This window comes from Ctenocephalides felis, unplaced genomic scaffold (genome assembly GCF_003426905.1).
Source record: "Ctenocephalides felis isolate EL2017-DRISC unplaced genomic scaffold, ASM342690v1 CF-g0.4_SCAFFOLD_01492, whole genome shotgun sequence".
In the NCBI taxonomy this organism is placed as follows: domain Eukaryota; kingdom Metazoa; phylum Arthropoda; class Insecta; order Siphonaptera; family Pulicidae; genus Ctenocephalides; species Ctenocephalides felis.
Genome location: NW_020537646.1, coordinates 40793684 through 40818683, shown reverse-complemented (window position 1 = coordinate 40818683; position 25000 = coordinate 40793684). Strand labels below are relative to the sequence as shown.

At 28.8% G+C, this 25000-nt stretch overlaps 4 protein-coding genes across 4 annotated transcripts in view; 3 read left to right on the top strand and 1 right to left on the bottom strand.

Annotated features, from left to right (window-relative positions):
• LOC113371242 overlaps nucleotides 1–12231 on the top strand; it is a 66736-nt gene extending 54505 nt beyond the window's left edge. The window contains exons 13-21 of the mRNA XM_026611876.1: nucleotides 1592–1707; nucleotides 1774–2043; nucleotides 2216–2367; nucleotides 2624–2754; nucleotides 2810–2895; nucleotides 7039–7200; nucleotides 9671–9859; nucleotides 11991–12109; nucleotides 12219–12231. Of these exons, the coding sequence (XP_026467661.1) occupies nucleotides 1592–1707; nucleotides 1774–2043; nucleotides 2216–2367; nucleotides 2624–2754; nucleotides 2810–2895; nucleotides 7039–7200; nucleotides 9671–9859; nucleotides 11991–12109; nucleotides 12219–12231 (1238 nt within the window). The remainder of the gene's footprint in view (nucleotides 1–1591; nucleotides 1708–1773; nucleotides 2044–2215; nucleotides 2368–2623; nucleotides 2755–2809; nucleotides 2896–7038; nucleotides 7201–9670; nucleotides 9860–11990; nucleotides 12110–12218) is intronic.
• Nucleotides 12232–17271: 5040 nt separating this feature from the next.
• Nucleotides 17272–17945, top strand: LOC113370512 (retinal rod rhodopsin-sensitive cGMP 3',5'-cyclic phosphodiesterase subunit delta-like). The gene has a single exon (XM_026611186.1). The coding sequence runs from the start codon at nucleotides 17457–17459 to the stop codon at nucleotides 17898–17900; it is 444 nt and encodes a 147-aa protein (XP_026466971.1). The 5' UTR covers nucleotides 17272–17456; the 3' UTR covers nucleotides 17901–17945.
• Nucleotides 17946–18115: 170 nt separating this feature from the next.
• On the bottom strand, nucleotides 18116–20241 carry LOC113370076 (ras-related GTP-binding protein A). The gene is made up of 7 exons (XM_026610736.1): nucleotides 20062–20241; nucleotides 19889–19988; nucleotides 19185–19402; nucleotides 18949–19115; nucleotides 18708–18885; nucleotides 18396–18464; nucleotides 18116–18338 (listed from the first exon to the last, which is right to left on the bottom strand). Exons 1-7 carry the CDS (start codon nucleotides 20071–20073, stop codon nucleotides 18162–18164), a joined length of 921 nt encoding a protein of 306 aa, XP_026466521.1. The 5' UTR covers nucleotides 20074–20241; the 3' UTR covers nucleotides 18116–18161.
• A 141-nt stretch (nucleotides 20242–20382) lies between these two features.
• LOC113371677 (beta-catenin-like protein 1) overlaps nucleotides 20383–25000 on the top strand; it is a 36725-nt gene continuing 32107 nt past the window's right edge. The window contains exons 1-11 of the mRNA XM_026612326.1: nucleotides 20383–20416; nucleotides 20861–21067; nucleotides 21132–21278; nucleotides 21950–22139; nucleotides 22299–22400; nucleotides 22491–22714; nucleotides 22811–22959; nucleotides 23953–24131; nucleotides 24202–24299; nucleotides 24371–24448; nucleotides 24520–24712. Coding sequence (XP_026468111.1) covers nucleotides 20387–20416; nucleotides 20861–21067; nucleotides 21132–21278; nucleotides 21950–22139; nucleotides 22299–22400; nucleotides 22491–22714; nucleotides 22811–22959; nucleotides 23953–24131; nucleotides 24202–24299; nucleotides 24371–24448; nucleotides 24520–24712 — 1597 coding nt within the window. The 5' untranslated portion in view covers nucleotides 20383–20386. The remainder of the gene's footprint in view (nucleotides 20417–20860; nucleotides 21068–21131; nucleotides 21279–21949; nucleotides 22140–22298; nucleotides 22401–22490; nucleotides 22715–22810; nucleotides 22960–23952; nucleotides 24132–24201; nucleotides 24300–24370; nucleotides 24449–24519; nucleotides 24713–25000) is intronic.

Sequence of the window (25000 nt, the reverse complement as noted above, 5' to 3'; positions counted from 1 at the left end):
TAGTTATGAAGTTCTGTAAAATGTTGTATAGAAAACAATTACTTACTTTCTTTTCCTAACCGTCGGTTCTGTGGTGTAACGGTTAGCACTCTAGACTCTGAATCCAGCGATCCCAGTTCAAGTCTCGGTGGAACCTTGAATTGATACAGGTGGGATTTGGTATCGTTTTTTTACCTAAGATAGTTATGAAGGCCTGTAATTTTTGTATAAAAAACAATTACTTACTTTTCTTTTTACTTAGAAAAATTTTTACATTATGCGATATTTTAATTTTTAATTTTATTAGTCTTAATTAATGGAAATTTATTTATTATGATAAACCCAAAATCACGATCATTCGGTAGAAAGGAATGACCTGATACCAAAAATTTTGTGGTCTACCGTTTCAATATTATTATTTGATGACTGAGCAATTTTCATCCATGTCAATGCTACTTTAATGTTCCGATTTTGGCCTGAACAAGCATCACTGTAAGCTATTACGTGTTTTTGAGTCGTTATGTCCTGCATATGCGCTAAAATGCATGATGCTACTTCCTGTGCACCTCTTGAAGCTGTAGTATCATCCCATACGGACATCTTCACATTATCGTCATGGAAATTATTAAAATAATCGAAAACCGGTCCAGTTTGCTATCTATTTATACTTGTTTATCAATGTTCAGAAACGCATCAAAGAAGGCCACGTGCCTTTTTCAAGATGTTTATATAATTTCTTTAGATTTTTTACTTAGACCACTTTCATAATTAACACTAAGTGAATTCCATATAATGTTGAAATTACAACCACTATCTAATGGTTCATTTTTGACAATTTCGTAAAAATTACATTTAATACATTTAGTTTAAACTAAAGTGGTATGAAATAACTGATAAACTCATTTTTTTTTAATTTTGACTGATTTAATAAGTCGCTAGGCCAATAGCTTAGTGTTTGCGGGATAAATTTAGAAAATCATTATTTTTCACATGGGCTGTTATACGTAGCGTGTTCCCGAGTTGGGAAACCATCCGCTTTGTTTGTGTTAACATCAGACCAAAAACAAAAAATGTGGTTTACCAAAGAGCAGTTCAATGAAACGGATAATTTGCGGACGCGTATAACGCTTCGATTCAGTATTTACTTTGGATTCACTTTCATTTACTTAGAGAAGTTCAACTAAATAACACTTCATTTTTGTAATCGAAATAAATGCATTACTGTCGTGAAATGAAAAAAAATTTCATATTCAAATATAAAACAAACAAAAAATTTCTTCATCTTTTAATCACCAAACGAAATGTTTGGTAATTACATAAAACGAAACCATCTGGTGGCGAAACGGAATTCGCTGAGTTTCCTAGTCTTTTCATAAAAATCGATAAATGGACCAAACTAATAAACTATAAACTATAACAGAATGAATCTTCAAATATATTTAACTTAATTCCAAGGTAAACAAATAATTAATCATTATTAACTAATTCTTTTGTAACATAATTACAAAAATATATACCTGTTATACAACATTAATAACATAAAAATGCAAAAAGTATCTGTAGACAAATATAAGGACTTCAAACTGATTAATTGAGACTATATTATTTTTAGATTGGAATTCGGCGCTATTCATTATATTAAATGGAACAAAAGAAGCTCATTTGGATATGCTCGATGGAGGCATAATTCAAAAGCTTCTGGAAGAAAAATGGAAAACATTTGCAAGGGTCGGTTATGTTTTTATATTCAAGTTTCTACTTAATACTAAACAAATATTTTCAATTGTTTTTTAGAAACAATTTCTGAAGCGTCTGCTGATACTATTTATTCACCTAATATGTTTGTCCATGGCTGTATATTTAAGACCTACTGATAACAATTTTTATTATGAAAATACTTTGGATAGTCCATATAAATATGATGACACTGGCGATAGCGATATTAAAACATTATTGAGATATGTATTTGAAGTAGCGACTATCATGGGTGTTTTAAGTTATGTCATTCTACAGCAAGGAGATGAAGTTAAAAATCAGGGTATGGCAGCTTTTCTAAAGCAACTGGTGAGTTCCAATAATTTAAAATAACTTTTTTACTATTGATTATTCTCACAAAAATATTATAATATTACAATAATGTTGACAGTTAACAATAAGGATATGGTCACACCTGTAGTTTTTATTGTTTTAATAAAACCGTGGGTTATTATATTATTACAGTATTTATCGATTTCAGACTCATGCTCCTGCTAAGGCTATATTTCTGATCTCCAACTTTTTAATATTGTGCTGTATTCCATGCCGCCTCATGGGCGATCGAAAAACAGAAGAAGCAATTTTAGTATTTGCCGTGCCAGGTTCTTGGTTTCTTCTCATGTTTTTTGCTGGGTATGTTGTTCGATTCGAATAGTACATTTATTAGAAATATATATATATATATATATATATATACATATATATATTATGAAAAAAATAGAAAACAAATCTATGTAGTTTGAAAACTATGAGTTTTTGCTGCGACTATTTTTCCGTTATTGTGGTTGATTCTCATTAGTTTTCACATTCAAAAACGATAACATAATTGAAATAAGCCATATTTGCCCTTTATATTATTAATATTATTTTATATCTGTAAATGTTTCAGGGCCGTGAGATTGACAGGACCATTTGTTACCATGATATATAGCATGATAACGGGCGACATGTTAACATTTGGCATTATTTATATGATTGTACTTTTTGGTTTCTCACAGTCATTCTACTTTCTATATAAAGGTGATCCTTACATAAATATACAATAAAAAGTAAATTATTTGGAAACAATTTTCAGGATTTCCAAGCGTTAAATCTACTCTTTATGGTAATTACCCCAGAACGTGGATGGCGCTTTTTCAAATCACATTGGGAGATTACGTTGTAAGTTGAATCGTACTATATCTACTATTGTCAATACATACTAAGTAAACTCAAAAAATTAAATTTGTATAAAATATATAAAGGTAAGTTTATGTTGATTTATTATTAATACAAATTGATAAGAAAAACATTATTTCACAAACGCTCACCGACCAGACCTTGACATTTTAGAATAGTCTGTAATTTTTTTTTTACAGATATTATACATAAAATCATTTGACACGTATTTCAGGATTTTGCTGAAAAAAAATTTTACGTGAATATTTAAGATTGAAATATGGATGTTTTGCTCAACTTCTATAAACAGTTTTTGAAATATTGGTAGTGAATTTTTACTTGCGGATCTTCAAGCCCCGCTCTCGCCCAATGAATTTTTTTCCGACTATATATTCATTTGTCCCCACAAACAAAATTATAAAAAAAATCAACCCAAAAACAATAATATGGGCATTCGAAAGTGACAAATGAATACAAGCCTTTTAGTGCAGTAAGCGGAGAGGAAAAAATGGTATAACCTCTGAATTTTTTTTTCTGTGCTCCGAATTGAATGAAATTTTGGAATTAGGTTCATCTTACCCTCAAGTTCAAAAGTGAAAACAATTCGGGTTGCGCCATCACCCCCCGGTGAGATAACCACCCTTCTCAATTGTGTAATTACATTTTTTCAAAATAACGTCGGAAATCGATAGAAAAACTAATTATAAGAAAAAAATGTCTTCTATAGTTTTTCAAAAAAACTAATACTTTTCAAGTTACTGATCACTAAAGATTCATATATTTTTGGCGTTTTTCCTCGTTTTTTTGCAAATATTTCCTAAAATATACATTTTAACGAAAATCATATAATGAACAAAATAATGTCAATAAAAATCTTAATAAATCGGTATTACATAAAGTATTCTAGGAAAAATATTAAGCGAGATTTGAAAGAGCAAAGTCGTTTTTTATTTCGTTCAAGATTTAATTGTTGTATTTAAGGCCATCTAGTGTCGAGGTTTTACATTCTATGCATTTCGGTGAAATTGGATTTTATAGTGCTCAACATAAGCTTTAAAATGAGTGCTGTTACAAGTTTTTTGCGTGTAAAATGAGTAAGCTATCGTGCAAGTAAGCAGCATATACGATGTTTTTTTCTTTCAAATCATATGGTTTAATGAGCGCCATTTTCACCAGAATTAAAGTAATTCACATTCCATCTAGAATTCACTTCATTATAGACATCTTGATGGATGGTGAATCTGCTAGAAAGTAGTGAATCTGCTAGAATCCATCAAGATGTCTATAATGAAGTGAATTCTAGATGGAATGTGAATTACTATTTTTCTGGTGGAAATGGCGCTCATTAAACCATATGATTTGAAAGAAAAAAACATCGTAGAATTAAATCCAGAATTAAAGTAATTCACATTCCATCTAGAATTCACTTCATTATAGACATCTTGATGGATGGTGAATCTGCTAGAAAGTAGTGAATCTGCTAGAATCCATCAAGATGTCTATAATGAAGTGAATTCTAGATGGAATGTGAATTACTATTTTTCTGGTGGAAATGGCGCTCATTAAACCATATGATTTGAAAGAAAAAAACATCGTATATGCTTCTTACTTGCATGATAGCTCACTCATTTTACACGCAAAAAACTTGTAACAGCACTCATTTTAAAGCTTATGTAAAGCACTATAAAATCCAATTTCACCAAAATGCACAGAATGTAAAATCTCGACACTAGATGGCCTTAAATACAACAATTAAATCCTGAACGAAATAAAAAACGACTTTGCTCTTTCAAATCTCGCTTAATATTTTTCCTAGAACACTTTATGTAATACCAATTTATTAAGATTTTTATTGACATTATTTTGTTCATTACATGATTTTCGTTAAAATGTATATTTTAGGAAATATTTGCAAAAAAAAAAACAGAGAAAAACGCCAAAAATATATGAATCTTTAGTGATCAGTAACTTGAAAAGTATTAGTTTTTTTGAAAAACTATAGAAGATATATAATTAGTTCTTCTATCGATTTCAGACGTTATTTTGAAAAAATGTAATTACACAATTGAGAAGGGGAGTGATGGCGCAACCCGAATTGTTTTCACTTTTGAACTTGAGGGTAAGATGAACCTAATTCCAAAATTTCATTCAATTCGGAGCACAGAAAAAAATTCAGACCTAAAACGCTCCGTTTACTGCACTATTTGAGGGCCCCGACGTGGAAAGCGCGACTCGCGCTCGAAAATATTTAATATCTTTTTTTTAATCGATTTGAGTTAAAAGATTAGGTATAACTTTAGGAAACATTTAGGTATAATTATATAGTTGACTTCAATATGAAAAGAATAAAATAAAAAGAGTGCGCGTAAGGTTCACACGCGATTGAAGTAAAACTTTTTTGTATTCACAGGATGACATTTCAATTGTAAATAAATACATCATATAACAATTTTGAATGTTTATCAGTAATATGGTTGCACTTGTGATGCACACATTTATTAGTGTCAAGCATTATACACATTTATATAATAATAAATTATAAATTATATATTTATAATAGCACTAAAAATATTCATAATATTTGAAAACAATAACGTAATTAAAGTCATACTTCAAATATGAAATGATCGGTTTGTCATTGTAATTAGCATTTAGGACTTGGACCTTCATTAGAGAAATGAAGTAATTGCTGATTAATAAATTCTATAATATTCGTTCACATAGTGGAATTTGTAAAACAACGCTTAAAGAAATATTGTTTACACAATTTCACTCATCGTGTAATAATTGTGTTAGAAGAACTTCATGTAATTAATATTAACAAACATTCATTGACTGGTTGTATTTTTTTCAGTTGTTTTTGGCGATATAATTTCATTCTTTGAGCAGCTGTAGTGTCTGTCTTGCTCGCAAAAATATTTTCTATTTTATATATTGTAATAACCTCAAAGTAACCTCGAAAACCTCGAATAATACAAATTACTTCAATAAACTTACGTTTCTCACACGGCACAAATTTTTCATTTGTTTTATTATTAGCACTATTATTATTTATGGGGGACGGGATAAAATATTCTTCAGATCCAGACATTTTTAGTAACTCAAATTTGTACTACTATTTAACCTTAAAATGTAATAACATGAAACACCAAAAAATGAACAATATGCTTCACGCTTTCGGTGACGTACGTACGTATAAAGTCACGCATACAAAGAAGCTTCGCACATGATACGACGACCGATCACAATCGACAAGTATAGAAATGATAGCATCAAGAGCGAATGACGAATCATTGGCACTCGACTCGGCCGTAACGCACTTCCGTTGCATTTGTACGGATTTACACCCTAGTCGCGCCTAAAAACTACTTCAAAAATAATACTGATCCGATCAGCACTACTAGAGATATTTGATTGAACGCTGAGGATGTTCCGCGGAAAATTGAGCAAATCATCTATATTTCAATCGTAAATATTTACGTAAAAATTTTTTTTTCGACAAAACCCTTAAATATTTGTCAAATAATTTTATATATAATATGTGTAAAAAAATATCAGGCAATTCTAAAATGTGTCATTTTATTGTTCCCAAAATTAATGTGATTTCTAAAAGAATGACCCATGTACGAGATAGAAAATTATTGATGCTCTCAAGAACCACAGAACCTCCTGTCTTATTTCGCGTTGTTGAAAAATACTGAAAAATGTAAAAAAATATAACAAATTCAATAAGGCCAGAACCAAAAGCACCATCTAGATATTAGGGATAAAGTCAGGTATAGCCAAGATTGCAGTTCAGGATACCGTGGATAATTGGAATCGATAACCACTGGAATTAAAATCTTATTCAGTGAGAGGGGCCACTTCATACTTAAAATAGAAGTTGTATAATTTGAAACTAAACACGATAAATAAATCAGAATGTTGCAAAAAGTTACTATTATAATGGGCACAAAAAATTACGATTTCGACTTACATAACACAACCCGGAAAAAATACAGAGGCATGAAAAAAAGGAAATTGAAAAAAAATATCAAAAGAGATAGGTGCATCAGCAAAGTGTAAATTACTATTGACCAGCTTTAGTCGTCCCAAGTTTAATATAATTAAATTATTCAGAATAATAAACTGTCTTTTATTTTACAGTATTCAGACCTGGGATATACAACATATCCAAATTTAAGCAAGACCGTCTTTGTTATCTTTATGGTATTTGTACCAATTCTTCTCCTTAATATGTTAATCGCAATGATGGGAAACACTTATGCACACGTCATTGAACAATCTGAAAAAGAATGGATGAAACAGGTGAATAAAACTAGTAAAAGTAAATAATTATAAAATTCATATGCCATAAGCAAATATCATGCGAGCGAAACCAAATTTAAATATTGAATAAACAATATTATTGTCATAAAAGGTTTGAAATTAAAAATGGCTATTAAAAAGTAATAATAGTTATACGTTGTTTATATATATCTCATCACATTTTATTTATTAATTATTGATCAACATGAAAAAAAAGACTGATTCTTTGAAATTTTATAAAGAACAGATTTATCTGCTTAAATGCAATTCGTGCAAGATTGTGATTGCAAGAAGGTGCTACTCTAATTTGATACAATGAGTTTTATCGCATCAATTTGATTACTGCTTATATGTGAGACTGCATAACATACGCAAAAAAATAAATTTAAATTTTATTAATAAACATCATGTAACAGTTGAAATATAATATAAAACTAGTTAGTATTGGTATTTTGCCTTAAGGCAAGTTACATGAACTTTACGATATGTGCAAATAATCGACTTAATCAATAAAAAATATTAATTTATGTATGATTGAAAACGAACGAGGACGTTAACTCGCAGTATTTTCTAAAAGCTAATTTTAAAAAATCAACAATTTTTATAATTGAACAAGTTTCTGTAGGACTTTAATGGTTTAGTATGTTCAATAAGACCAAGTACTCTATCGTTATACCAAGTAAATCGTATAATTTTAAATTTAACAAACGTCAAAAAACTACTCATTTTCTCAAACTTTGAAAATTTTTTAAAATTAAACTACTAGTCGCAAGGCCGTGATATTTCAGTAAGTTCTATAAGACCATGATATATATCACCAAAAAAAGTTCGATAAAAATCGGCTTAATTTTTTTTTTCAACAGTTAATTACAAGAAAATGGCTCGGTAGATTTTCACCTAAAGAAGTTCGATAGTATGAGCTTAAATGTGGACGAAAAGTTTAACACTTTTATCCGAACCACAAAGAAACGGCTCGGCAGATCGTCGCACAAAACTGACAAACGATAATCCTCATCGAGGGACATCAAATGGCTTTAAATTTCGCAAATCGGTTCAGGCATTTTTGAGCAAACGTCGATGAAAAATCTAATTTTGACAAACGCCCAAAAAACTATACTTATGTTTGCGAACTTTGATGACTTTTCAAAGTTAAACGACTTAATCTATCACCAAAAAAAAATTCATGAAAATCGCCGAAAAAATGTTTTTCAACACTTTATCACAAGAAAACGGCCCAGCCGATCTTTACCAAAAACTGATCAGGTCGATTCCCAACCAATATGTTTCGAACGGTTTTTAAACTTTCCAAATCGATTCAGAATTGCGGGCTAAAACGTGGTCGAAAATTGCTATTTACAAAGAAACGGCTTGGCTGATCGTCGCATAAAGTTGATAAACGCTAGTCCTTATTGAGATATATCGAATGGCTTTTAAATTTTTTAAATCAATCCAGCCGTTTTTGAGAAAACGTCGATTCACGGCAAAAAATCTGTTTGTGCACACGCACACACACACACATACTCTTTCCAAATTTGGTCTCATTCGATTCAGAATGGCTTGAAACGTCGAGAAAACATAAAATTAGCGAATCAGATTTTTTGATGAAAACATAAACTTCTTCTTCGGGAAGTTAATAAAGGGTTTGTTTACTGATTTGTGTCAAAGAAAATTTCTTAAATTTATATATATATATATATATATAAATATATATATATATAGATATTTAAAAAGAAGTGTAAAAAAAGTAGCTATTAATAAACTAGTGGTAAGTAGCATTTTGCCTTAAGGCAAGTTGCATGAACTTTCCTATCAGTATTATCAGCATTATCTTAATCAATAAGAGTTGAGATTCAGCTATCTAGATAAAATATTCAACTGTTTATTTCTATATCAGTTATATCTGTATTTGTATAAATTATTTTTTTTTTAACTTTAACACATTTTATTTCATCCAATCCGTGTACTGAAAATGTATTTGATTTAAGAGTAGACGTCAATTGCAACCAGTATGGCTGATCTTTATAAGAAACTTATCAATGCGATTCGCAACCAATGTCGTTCGATAAGTTTTTGAATTTTTAAAATCGGTAAGATAATGAGCTGGATGAAAAATTTTACATATAAATATTTTAAACATATTCAATCTATTGGCATATTTTATAATATGAAATATTAATTGTATAACAGAAATGTATATTAATAATAGAAACAAAAACAATCCAGATAGATTTTCTGTTTTGCTGAACTCGTTATAAATGCTCTCAGCTCTCTATTGTCTAAATTAGTTTTAACTATTTTCTAAATTAGTTCGAACTATAATATATAGTGGCTCTGTTGAGTTAACTAATAAATTTATTGTGTATGATTATAATTTTTTTATTACTATATACTGCAGAATAACGATGAACTATTTGATTAACAAAACTTTAATATTTAATTCCTATAATATTAATATCTTTTACATTTTTAGTGGGCAAAAATCGTTGTAACTTTAGAACGTGCAGTGAGCCAAACCGATCTTCACAAGTATCTAGAAGAATATTCAATTGGAATGGGACCTTCCGACGACTCTAGTTATGAACAGAGAGGAGTAATGATTATCAAAAGTAAAAGCAAAACAAGAGCAAAGCAGAGAAAAGGGGCGCTTACTAACTGGAAGGTGTTTGAGATAATTATTTTGTTAAAAACTCATTTATTTTAATTTATTTTTTATGCATGTTGCTAATCGAAGTCGGTAAACATCTATTTTAAAATGCAAATGCAATAACGTTTTCATTCAATAAAGGTGTATTTTGTGACAAACTTTTAGAAATTGTCTTGCAAGAGCCGATAACAACTCAGATCATAATATGCTGATGGTCGATATAGAGATGAAACATTAGATAACAAAAGTGGAATCTAAAAAAATTAAAAGTAATAAATCTAAAATAAGAAAAGAGATATAAATTAAATTTTATAAAATGAAACATGAATGAAAAATAGAAAGCTTAAGATAACCCAGAAAATAATAAAAGTAAAACAATAAATCGAGGAAGCGGATTAAGGAAACTGGCCAAAATAGTAAATAAAATGTGTATATACAACTAGATTTTTTTGTATTTATTTATTCCAGCCTACTGGCTTAGAAATACAGCAATACATTAATCCTACCTTAACTTAAAATCAAATCCGCAGATTAATATAAACAAAAACCTAATCAATGATGTAATAACTCGAGCGTTCTAGACTGGTTTCCCAAGTAACTCTTTTTTCTTTGTTCTTTTCATGCGATTGATTATTTTCAACCAGTCTAGAACTTTCTTGACGTTCTACAACTTTTTGCCATGAGAATGTCATCTACAGAAATGCTCGTTCTCTCTAGCACCGCGTAACTTTCTCTCCAATGCTCCACTGTGTCCTGTTCCTGACCGTACAGCTCACATCTTCGTTCTTCTGGACTCAGTCAGTGTTTATTTTGTTTCTCCATAGAGCCACATCTACAACGCGCTATTACTCTCTGATCGAAACCATTGCTGCAGACTCAGAGGTACTCCGGAAGCTTTCTTGACATTATCGCTCTATTATACCATCTATGGTATCTGGATCTTTCCAGATTGTTCTAGTGTTCCTGTTTTTGTACCTCGCTGCCTCTCTCCCGCAGTACCTCTCCAACATGCGCTCCATTTGGGCTCGGTTGTACTATACCCTCTTGGCCAAATCCACAATTGTTTAGATACCTTCTCCTTTCATCCACCTCTCTTAATCCCCTTTACCTTTTCTTCTTTTTCTTATACATTCCTTCACTATGGCATTCTCTTCTGACTTTAGCTGTTTCTCTTCAAAATTCATGGCTCTCTTAGCCAATCTCAAGTGTAATTTGTCGCGTTCTACTTCTTCATATAGTACGTATTGTGGAGTACAAGACTCTGGACCAAGTATCCATTTCAAGTATTACTTCTATACTCTTTCTAGCTCGGCGATATCCAACCCCAAATTTCTGCCCCATGTGCCAACACTCCGACTAATAAACTGTCCAACGTCTTCACCCTTCTGCTGAAGTTATTATAAAATAACATTTAGCCGAGACTCAGCGTACTCTGCATTACCGTATATGCTTTTCTTATCAGATTTTGCACGTGGTCTTTTATCTTTCCACTTTTCAGAAAATATTTAATTAATAAGAACGTTTTGAATGTGATGATAATCGCCTTTTAAAAGAAGCCGAAAGAAATCATATATTGGTAAACTAATATATGATTTATGATATACGATAAATGATAAATTGGTAAAAATAATGGATAAATATATGTATTGCAAAACCACCACTCTATCAGTGCAAATTAAATAACTCCAATTAAAAGCTTGATAAATATGACAACAAATTTCTGAACGAAATCAAGACACTCTCGCAAATGTTTAAAAAAAATCACAAATGGGTTTCAAAATAGTTATAGTTTGTAATAATCATTTCTTTGAAAAACTATTACGTGAGTTACCGCAAAAAAAAATTCATATATTAATTTGCAAAACTATTACAAGTGCTAATTATGAAAATTTTTATTAATAACTAATCGCGAGCTCTTGATCGCATAAATGATAAAACACCAACAATGCTGTCGCTGAACGGCGGCGGCGCATTTGATTTTAACTATTCGGTATTCGGCCGAATGGAAAAAGTTACTTTTACCATGCCGAATATTAAAAAATGTGCCGAATATGCCGAATACCGAATAATAACCGAATATTCGGTGCAAGCCTACTTATTTCATTACTTTATTGTTAAATTGATTATTTATAACACTTTTTTACAGCGAGTAGGAAGAGTTACAATAAATGAATTACATAAACGCAATATTTCTGGAGAAGATCTTAGAAAACTAATGTGGGGCAGATTGTCAATAAGTACGCCAACTAAGGAACCAAAAATGAAGTAAGAGAAACCTTAATTATGCATTTTTACTTGAATTTACAAAATACCACTCAATTAAGTTAGCTATGTCACTTGTTTATTTACGTAATTTTTTAACATTTTGTTTCAGATATTTGCTGTAGTTATGATACCGATGATACGAATAACATTATTAGCATTATTATTATTCATGGGGGACGGGATAAAATATTCTTCAGATCCAGACATTTTTAGTAACTCAAATTTGTACTACTATTTAACCTTAAAATGTAATAACATGAAACACCAAAAAATGAACAATATGCTTCACGCTTTCGGTGACGTACGCACGTATAAAGTCACGCATACAAAGAAGCTTCGCACATGATACGACGACCGACGAATCATTGGCACTCGACTCGGCCGTAACGCACTTCCGTTGCATTTGTACGGATTTACACCCTAGTCGCGCTTAAAAAGTTTTACTTCAAAATAATACTGATCCGATCAGCACTACTAGAGATATTTGATTGAACGCTGAGGATGTTCCGCGGAAAATTGAGCAAATCATCCATATTTCAATCGTAAATATTTACGTAAAAATTTTTTTTTTCGGCAAAACCCTTAAATATTTGTCAAATGATTTTATATATAATATGTGTAAAAAAATATCAGGCAATTCTAAATTGTGTCATTTTATTGTTCCCAAAATTAATGTGATTTCTAAAAGAATGACCCATGTACGAGATAGAAATTATTGATGCTCTCAAGAACCACAGAACCTCCTGTCTTATTTCGCGTTGTTGAAAAATACTGAAAAATGTAAAAAAATATAACAAATTCAATAAGGCCAGAACCAAAAGCACCATCTAGATATTAAGGATAAAGTCAGGTATAGCCAAGATTGCAGTTCAGGATACCGTGGATAATTGGAATCCATAACCACTGGAATTAAAATCTTATTCAGTGAGAGGGGCCACTTCATACTTAAAATAGAAGTTGTATAATTTGAAACTAAACACGATAAATAAATCAGAATGTTGCAAAAAGTTACTATTATAATGGGCACAAAAAATTACGATTTCGACTTACATAACACAACCCGGAAAAAATACAGAGGCATGAAAAAAAGGAAATTGAAAAAAAATATCAAAAGAGATAGGTGCATCAGCAAAGTGTAAATTACTATTGACCAGCTTTAGTCGTCCCAAGTTTAATATAATTAAATTATTCAGAATAATAAACTGTCTTTTATTTTACAGTATTCAGACCTGGGATATACAACATATCCAAATTTAAGCAAGACCGTCTTTGTTATCTTTATGGTATTTGTACCAATTCTTCTCCTTAATATGTTAATCGCAATGATGGGAAACACTTATGCACACGTCATTGAACAATCTGAAAAAGAATGGATGAAACAGGTGAATAAAACTAGTAAAAGTAAATAATTATAAAATTCATATGCCATAAGCAAATATCATGCGAGCGAAACCAAATTTAAATATTGAATAAACAATATTATTGTCATAAAAGGTTTGAAATTAAAAATGGCTATTAAAAAGTAATAATAGTTATACGTTATTTATATATATCTCATCACATTTTATTTATTAATTATTGATCAACATGAAAAAAAAAGACTGATTCTTTGAAATTTTATAAAGAACAGATTTATCTGCTTAAATGCAATTCGTGCAAGATTGTGATTGCAAGAAGGTGCTACTCTAATTTGATACAATGAGTTTTATCGCATCAATTTGATTGCTGCTTATATGTGAGACTGCATAACCTACGCAAAAAAATAAATTTAAATTTTATTAATAAACATCATGTAACAGTTGAAATATAATATAAAAACTAGTTGGTATTGGTATTTTGCCTTAAGGCAAGTTACATGAACTTCACGATATGTGCAAATAATCGACTTAATCAATAAAAAATATTAATTTATGTATGATTGAAAACGAACGAGGACGTTAACTCGCAGTATTTTCTAAAAGCTAATTTTAAAAAATCAACAATTTTTATAATTGAACAAGTTTCTGTAGGACTTTAATGGTTTAGTATGTTCAATAAGACCAAGTACTCTATCGTTATACCAGTAAATCGTATAATTTAAATTTAACAAACGTCAAAAAACTACTCATTTTCTCAAACTTTGAAAATTTTTTAAAATTAAACTACTAGTCGCAAGGCCGTGATATTTCAGTAAGTTCTATAAGACCATGATATATATCACCAAAAAAACAAAATTTTTTAACATTTTGTTTCAGATATTTGCTGTAGTTATGATACCGATGATACGAATAACATTATTGGCCGTTGCCGTGGACTAAGTATATTTTGTACATGCAATATTTCATTCCACATATATCCATGATGTTTACATAAAGATTATATCAAAATATTAATTATAGGGTTACATAGATTAAATCATTACACTGTTACTATATTTATCAAGCTCACACTTTTTATTATTATTGGTTTTTCCAATTAACCGTGCACAATAGTGAATCAAGATGCACAAATGCTTGTAATGTATACTTAAATTGAAATGAATAGTTATTTTGGTTATGTTTTAAAATATTTTTTCGAAATAATTAACAATCGTTAATTAATGTTTATTAATGTAATTTAATTCTGCCGAATTAATGTAAAATTAAAAAAAATAATCATAAGTTAAATTTAATTTCACCCATTGTTGTTGGTGCAAAAATAATTTAGTTAAAATTGGTAGATATTGACACTAAAAGAAAGCAATAATTTCATGTTCGAAACCTATCACAAATTGCAACAATAAAATTCTGAATATAAGATAAAACTATGGATTGGATAAAATTATGTGAATTATGTTGCTTGTTACATATTAGAATTAAAATTAATTAAAAGTTAAAATCTTCTTTTATTATTAATATGACATGTCCTTTAGCCCTTTAATAATTTCTCTCATACAGACATTATATTGCATATACGGAGCAAGTTTTATGCCATAGAAATCCTTGCAGCAATTTCTATCTAATAATTGAATATTAGAAAATCATAATTGGAAAAAAATTCAAAATTTTTGAATGTGATTTCCGATGTCACGGAAAAGTTATTTGAATACACTCATGTTATCAAACGTTAAAGCGTAAAATATGGGGAACAACTGGATTGATTATAAAATACAACAATTATTATTATTAATCTATCTCATGTTAGCCAGGAGCACCTAAAAATAGCAGAAATTGTGACACTAATACCACTTTATAAATACAAAGGTTACAAATGTATTAAATTACAAATTTTTAAGATGTGTAATTAAACCTAGGTTTAATTTAATCTAGGTCTAATAGCAGCTTCTATTAGAAGTAAATTAAAAATAAACTTAAAATTGCAATTTCTTACACTCAATTTACAACCCAAAAAACGAGAAATAAGAGAAACACAAATTGAAGTAAAAAAGTAATAAATTGGTACCAGTATGTCAACTAGTATTTCCAAATTTATCACTCTGGGTTAAATTATTAAATTCTAATTTGTTTTGGTAATAAAATCTTCAAGAATATTTATTGATAATATCACTTTCAAGATATTAAACTATCCACATCTTGAAGGATTTCAGTGAATCTCCTAATTTCAGATTAAGACTTCAGGCTAGTTTCGAAATTTATATTTTTCAACTTGTCAACAAAGAATTTTTGGTTTGTGTATAAACTGATGCTGGCTTTAATAGACTAACTAGACTCTTTGATTTATACAAAAATTATGTTGCAGTATTTTAGGCATCATAAGTAAAAGCTTCCTTTGTGCACCAGTTCAGCAGAAAAAAAAGGTATTTAACAAGAAATGTTTCGGACAAGAGGTTTTAACGATTTCCTAAGAAGTAATAATAACATTTCTTTGAACGCACCAAAAAAAATTCTTCATCAAGAGTGCAAGTGTTTAATAAACCACAGGCAGCAAAATTTCTCTGTATTTATGAAGAATGAGATGCAATGTTAATTATGGATAAAACCGGAATCAGTACAGTTAGGCTAGCATAAGAATCAGAATGGATAAAAATCAAAAAGTGTTTCTGAAATTTTTAACATTTTCAGGCACATACGTAATCTAGCAATGACAATCCGGTTCTACCTATTTGTAATGGTCACTTAAGTCAAAAACATCTACTGTTTCATTTATACCATAAGAAATTCATATGTTGTGTTTACCCATTGAACATTGCACAAGTTATTTCAATCAAGAAATCGAGTGTTTGATTAATGAAGCAAATGAAAAAGCTGCAAACATCCAGAATGCAAGTAATGGCTTTGAAACGGCAGACATGTGACCAGTTAATTCTAATATTTTTCTAGACTACAACAACTTACTACACTGATTCCAGACAGTCAAGTGTTGGTGATAAATTCTCATTGCTTTATATGAAAATTACTTGATAAATGGTTAGCAAAATGAATTAAAACCAATTTTTCATGATTTCACAAATTTAAATTTAAATTTATTTCAAAACTTGGGGATCGAATCAATTCACTTCATTATTTCCAAGATTTGCCTCTTTAATAAAACCTGATGTTAAAAGTATTACAGTGTGTACTGCTGGGTACAAACATGATTAAAAGTTTTTCTAGACTCTAGATTTACAGATACTTTACTAACTCTCTTATAGTCTCTTTGAATAATGGTCTTGGCAACACATTTAAAAAGATTATAAGTATTTGCATTTGAATTAGTATATGAAATAGTATAAATGTAAATTCAAAATTTATTTTAGTATACCTTATGGAAATAGTTTCTTGCACCAATATAATTGTTTGTGCTAATAATATAAAGAAATCATTGGTATATATCGTCTCAGTCCATAAAAAATCTTAACCTTCTACGAAGTACTCGCAGAAACCATGATATTAAAAAGTATTTCAGAATAGATATTATTATCCTCAAAAATATTTAAATAATGATAAAGACATTAAAAAAAATTATTTGTATACCATTTACATCTCAACTTGAGAAATTGACAGCTGTACGAGAATGTGGAGTTTCATATGATACGGACAGAGATGAAGTTCATCACGATTGATGATTAATGTTGTCGCACTTTGCGTGTTATCATTTGAAGGACTCTACTCTGAGCCATTTATCTATGCTCTGACTCATTTGATTATCTATGCTTTGGTATAATGTAATGTAGTATGTAGTTGTCAAACTAGCCATCAGTTTTTGCAAAATATAAACATTTAGATTTTATTGTACGAAATGTGAAGTCATAAATAATAAATATATTAAAGAAATGAAACACTTTTATCGCATAGAGTTTACATTACACATTTAATTTATAAATTAATAGACATTGCCATAATATATCATTATCAAATCATATTTATTATTGTCCAGCATTCCTACCGTCATGACAGAAGTTCATGAGATATTTCGCGGATTTCAAATTAATTGGATGAATTTGAAAGATGTTGATAGTGGAAAAGTTTTATGGGAAGGCCATGAAGATCTCTCAGAACCTGATGTTGAACACGAAGCCAAAGTACCTAAGAAAATTTTGAAATCAAGAGCCATCTCCCGAGAAATAAATTTTTCTTCTCTACATTCTATTGAAAACTTTCGAATTGAACAAAAAGTTTTGTTCAAAGGACATTGCTTAGAAGAATGGTTTTTTGAGTTTGGATTTGTCATACCAAACTCTACGAACACTTGGCAGTCCATGATAGAAGCAGCTCCTGAATCCCAAATGATGCCGGCAAGTGTACTGAATGGCAATGTTGTGATAGAAACTAAATTTTATGATGCCAATAGATTAATTACTACTTCTAAGGTTCGACTGTATTATATAAGTTGATAGGATTAACTTTAATTTATATTAACAATTGTGTTCAAAATCAATGGCCTGTCATTTTAAGTCTGCATTATATTTGTAATTTTTATAATGTTTATTGTAAAATTAGTATTTTGTAACTTTTTGTATAAAAATTTTGCAAGTGATTTAAAAGAACATTGCACATATATTGACTATATAACATAATATATAATTTATTGTCATGTTATATGCAAAATAAAATAATATAATAAAAAAGAGTTATTCACTCAATATAATATAAATCTAACGGTGAGAAACAGTTGTGGATGAGACTTTTTCAAGTTTTTCAAAATGCTTTCTTGCATTGCGGATGTTGATCAGTGTTGCTTCAGAGGGAATAGCAGGATCGGACATACACACCATGACATAGGTATTGCTAGTAAAAATATCTATATATGCAGCAAATGCACTGTTGCGCACCTATAAATAATTAAACATTAATAATGTAATAACAAAGCAAGAATATATTAAGTGTACCTCCATTGATTGAAATTGTGCAGCCAGTTTGGAACAGGACAATTTAAATTGCTTAATTATGTTAGATACCTAGAAAGAAACATTCTTATATAAAATAGAGAATTAATTGAATTAATAGTGATTTAATATATGTTCAATTATATATCCTTAATTTTTGTTGAAGATATTGTAAATATAGTCTAAATAATTATTGCAAGATTTAAATTTTTCTATATTAATTACAAAATCTAAAAAACAAACTGGAGAGAAATACTTATTGAGTGTAAAAATTTCTAATGCTTCTAAGAGACCTCACATTATATGTAATGATACCTTTTCAAATCTGTGACCATCTCTGTGAGGCTTTCTTTGGCAATGTGAAATTACAAGAAATGTTGCCCTTTCAAATAAAAGCACTTCATCAGCATCAACAATACTTGCAAATTGTGCCAAGGAATTTTCTAACGCTTTTACATTAGGTATTAGCATATAAACAATACTTGACCAAGCCCTAAAAGGTAAAAACAAAAATTATATATATATACATATGTATACATAATTTAATTAAATATACCTGTATAAAGTTTCATCCCAAATACTAGTTCTAAATGCAGTACATTCAAGAGGTTTACTTAATCGCTTTAAATCTTCTTCTCGTTCTCTGAATATCATATCACGTTGCTCCTCAGCAACCAAGTCCATTTTGTGCACGAGACAAAAAATTCTTGCTTCTGGTGAGTTCTAAAAAAAAAACAAAGTATGTGGAAGAAGTATAAAATCATTGTATGTGCAAGAAGTATAAAATAAAACCTGCAATATGGCTTCCAGGCAAGATTGATAATAATGCATGTCTTTATCTAATTCTCTGCTTTCAACGTCAAATACATATATTAAAACTTCAACATTTCTGAAAATATTATCTCGCTGTGATGCAAAATAATTCTCCATGAAGGCCTCTTGTCCACCACAATCCCATAAATTTAAAACAAGATTACCCAAGAATCGAACATGGGAATGCTCAACATCAACTGTAATATATTTAAGATTAGGAATAATCAGCTTTGTAAGAGTTAAGATATAATTAAACAAAAAAGCAGTGTTTTTCAAAGTTCTGCATCATATTAAATTAACCATATAAATACTATTCATACATAATGCATTTTATAAATCTGGCATTAATTAAAAATATGAAACCGGAGACTAAGTTTAATTTGCAAATGCAATAGAGGTCATTCATCACAAACATGTTTTTTAAAAAAAATTATTATAACAATTGAGTATAATAATTTGAAGTGTTTTTAATAGCCTAATATAATTTCTACTGAAATCTTTGCACTTAGTAATGACCTTTAAAATGGAATATTTTATATACTCAATTTTTTTCAGTTAAGATTGTTGTAAAGAGTTGTATCACAAATAATTTACTTATCAAGTAAAATGACAAAGTTTAATTTCAATAAAACAATAATAAATATAAACAGACGTGAAGAAACTCTATAATACTACGACATAACTTGTTGCTCCCAGCCTCCTTGTGTCTCTAGCAATATAGTTGGCAAATATTATTGATCTCATGCTAGTTTTCCCAGATCCGCTTTTGCCCATCAAAAGAACCTGCCAGGATAATAACAATAGTAATCATAAATATTTTGCAATACATTTTAATATTTTTAATCATAAGTTATACTTTTTTCTTCATTTTGTCTAAAGGTTGAATTAGAACAGCTAGAAAAAGTTATTAATAGTTGATAATTATATATATACGAATCTTGCACCATGAATAATATTGAACGTATTTATTGAAAAAAATAGTAAAAAATGATTTCAATTAAACTGATTTTGACATTTAATTTTCATGTCTTTCGTTCGCTTGTGAAGTTGTTCACATGTGGTTTCAATAACTTGTCAACAAAACAATATAGAAGAAGAAAGCTCAATACAATAATTCTAATCCTATCCTAATATTTTTATAAGATATATTTATAATTAACTCTATTTGATAATTAGATAAAATGGAAGTCGATGAATTATTAGCATATAAGGTATTTATGTGAAATTATCTTAATTAATATGAGTTTCCAAAAGTATTTTACAACCTACAAGTTTTTAAACAATGAAGTAATGACAATAATCAGAATTAAACTAAATAATATTTATTATAGTTAATTATATTTTATTTCATTTCAAAGAAAAATGCACACAAATTTAGTTACAAAAGTAATAATTATTATTGCTATTGTATGACATATGATATTATAACGTATTTTTTCATTTTTCATTCTGAATAAAATACTGTAAACTATTGCTAAGCACATACTCTGAGCCATGTTAGTAATTGAGTTATTTTAAAATTGTGACTTTACATTAATTAATATACTATCATTTTATTTTTATCCATTCAAAGAATTTCATGGGAATGTTTTCAAATCAATATAACATGTTTCTCAATAGTATTCAATTCTCATTTGATATACTCTGTTCTGTAGCCCCCACAAGCACCAAAACGTCCATTAGAAGAAGAAGAAAGTGAGAAGGATGAGGTTGAAGTAAGGCAAACTTCAAAAATGCGTCATATGGCTAAAAAAAAAGCTGAACAGATAATTCGATCCTCAGCACCGTTTGCCGAAGAATCCAGTGTCAATGAAAATGACAAAATAGATATTCTCAAATATGTTGAAAATGAAGAACCAGAAGTATTACAAATTCTGTGAACACATATTTTAATTTTGCAATTTATTCTTAGTTTTGTTTTTACAGGGCGATGTATTAGATGAAGCAGGTTTAAAACGTTTAATTCTTATGCTAGAGAAAAGAGTGCTTAAAAATCAAGAGTTACGAATTAAATTTCCCGAGGCTCCAGATAAGTTTATGGAAAGTGAAGTTGAACTTCATCAAACAATTCAGGTATTTAGCATTGAATTGATGATTATTAATTTATCTTCAGCACTTGAGAATTTGTAAAAATATTAATCTGAATTACTGAATTTAAATGTAATATTCAAAATGATAGCCTCATCAATTATATATTTGCAATAACTTTTTTATATTTTATTTTACTACAAAAACGATCATATATTATGAATTTAATATAAATACTATAATAAGAACTTAAGATAAAATATAAAATCAACATCTGTGTTTTTTTTTTCTTTTTAAATAATTGAAAGAAAATCTGCTTCAACCCTTTATGAGCATGCTTATTTTCTACTCATTTTCTATTACCAGTAAGTCGATGGATTTTTAAGAAATTAAGTGCTTCATTTCCAGAGCGAGAGAAGGTACATAAATAATATCTCTTTATTGGATTTGAATAGAATGAAATTTTGCTTATATTGCTTGTTGACCTATATTCAAATATAATTTCTAACGACATTGTGCTCATATTGAAAATTATAAAAAAGAAAAGCCCAAAAAGCCCAAAAGTCTTTCTAATAATTAAGGCTTAATATTTTCATTATAGTCTATAGTATTTAGTATTTGTAGATTTGTGATCTGATGTAATACTGCTTCATCAATATTTATAAATTCCCTATACTGATAGAGATATTTATCTAACTACTGTTTATGTATTACAGGAACTGCATGCTGTTGCCACCACTCCAGATTTATATCCAATATTGGTTTCATTAAATGCTGTGAATTCATTACTAGAATTATTATCTCATCAAAATACAGATATAGCAGTTGCTGTAGTTGATCTTTTGCAGGAAATAACTGATGTTGATGTACTTCATGAAAGTAGAGAAGGCGCCGATGAATTAATAGGTATATTATTACAAATATAGATTTTGTAAACTTTTAGAAGTTCATTTAAGTAATTATATTTAATATATATATGTTACATTCAAGTAATATTTATTGTATATTTACTGGTTATATTTAGTTATAATTTTATTTGTGTCAAAATTTAATTTGTTATTCTAGGAGCATTAACTGAACAACAAGCTACAGCATTGCTTGTTCAAAACTTGGAACGATTGGATGAAAAGGTAAAAGAAGAAGCTGAAGGTGTGCACAATACGCTAGGTATAATACATATAATAAGCATGATAATAAATAATAATGCAGGTTATATAATACTAATAATTTATTTTATAATATTGATAAATATTATAGCCATTTTTGAAAATCTGACTGAATATCTGCCAGAAATTTGTGATGATGTGTCTAAACAGGGTTTGCTGGCATGGTTATTGAAGCGTTTAAAATTAAAGGCACCTTTTGATGCCAATAAATTATATTGCAGCGAAATACTTAGTATTTTAATACAAGATTCTCCAGAAAACAGACAATTATTAGGAGATTTGGATGGAATTGATACATTATTGCAACAGCTCGCAGTGAGTTTTTAATATTGTGTTTGATAATATATATTAAACTGTATTATTATATAGATATATTATATTTTTTTCATATTTAAATTTTCATTAATACAGGTGTATAAAAAACATGATCCAGCTTCTGCAGAAGAACAAGAATTAATGGAAAATTTATTTAATTGCTTATGTAGTTCTTTGATGCAAACATCGAATAGAGATAAATTTTTGAAGGGTGAAGGTTTACAACTAATGAACTTGATGCTAAGGTACATTTATTGCCACATAAAAAAGAATTAGTCAAGCAGTCTGTAGAAGAAAATGTTTTTTATTACTTGTTGGATTAGGGGACTTTTTAATTTCTGTTAAATATTAATATAAATAATATTACAGTTTAATTTTTCTTTTTTAATTGACACAATACTTAATACATAGTGCTATATATATTTTTTACTTGTTGGATTAGGGGACTTTTTAATTTCTGTTAAATATTAATATAAATAATATTACAGTTTAATTTTTCTTTTTTAATTGACACAATACATAGTCAAAATACATAGTGCTATATATATTTTTTACTTGTTGGATTAGGGGACTTTTTAATTTCTGTTAAATATTAATATAAATAATATTACAGTTTAATTTTTCTTTTTTAATTGACACAATACTTAATACATAGTGCTATATATATTTTTTACTTGTTGTTCAGAGTTGTGCACACTGATTTAAGTCAAAATACATTGCTTTTGATTGATTGATTGATAGTGAGTATTCAACTCATATGATTTGGATAAAAATGTGATAAATTTCGAAAATTTTGTTTACTTTTAACTTATTATGATTATTATTTTATAAATTTCAATTATTAATTAATTAAATGTGCTGAACAACTCTATCATTTTCTTACTGTTTTTTTTATTGTTTGTCAATATTAGTTACGTGATTATTGACAAAAGCGAATTACACCAACTTTTAACAACAATTAAAAGCACAGATAGATGTTGTATTGTTTCTTTTAACAAAATACTTACATAATTATAATGGAAATGTAAGTAACTGCAAGACAAGTGAAAAGTTTAAATGCCATTTATATATTGTGTTGACGAATAATTGTTGTTTAATATTCAATATCAATTATTTCATCATTGATATCAAATACTAATAGATTCCTTTAAAAGTATTTTCCTTTTTATCATTAACTGATTCATAAAAATCATTTTCATATTATCTAAAAATAGAATTTATTTATGAATTAATTTCAGGGAGAAAAAATTATCTAGAAGTGGTTCCTTGAAAGTACTAGATCATGCTATGTCCGGCATTGATGGAAAAGACAATTGTTCAAAATTTGTTGATATTTTGGGGCTCAGATCTATATTTCCATTATTCATGAAAACTCCCAAGCAAAAGAAGCGATTACTCACAGCTAATGAGCATGAAGGTTAATTACTGTTCAATTTAAAAAATAATATATTGAGTTTTTCAAAATTAAATTAAGTTTATTTTTCTAGAGCATGTTGTATCAATTATATCCAGTATGTTGAGGAATTGCAGAGGATCACAGAGACAAAGATTACTTTCTAAATTCACAGAAAATGATCATGAAAAAGTAGGAATACTTTAAAGTTATTAATAAATATTTTTTTTTTAGAAACTTATATTATAACACATCTTTAACAGGTAGACAGATTACTGGAGTTACATTTTAAATATCTCGATAAAGTTGAAGAAATTGATGCAACGATTGAACAAAAAAAGGTAATCATGAAATATTTTAGAATAATTATTCATTTTACACAATTCAATTTACATTTTAATTACAATTTCAGACAGCTGCAACAGATGAGGATGATGATGCAATATATATGCAGAGGTTGTCGGGTGGATTATTTACTTTACAGTTAGTTGATTATATAATTTTAGAGGTGTGCTCCTCAGCTGCTTCTTCAATTAAAGCACGAGTAATGCAAATTTTAAGCCAGCGAGGTGCTTCAGTTAAAACCATCCGACATGTTATGAGAGGTAAACAACTACAAATATATATATATATATATATATATATATATATATATATATATATTGAATTATTGAAGGGCATCAAGTAAAAGTGTGATTTGATGATTTTTAAAACATTTTTATTATCCCATGTTTCAATAAGTAGTGACAAATAGTGACCTGGAACAGTTGCATTTCTCTACATTTTTTATACTTTTTTTTATAAAATAGTGACTATGGATGAAATGTGCTAAGTTGCAATTTATAATCGCTTATCTTTTTGGCATCATCATTGTTATGTGATTGTTTTTTTTT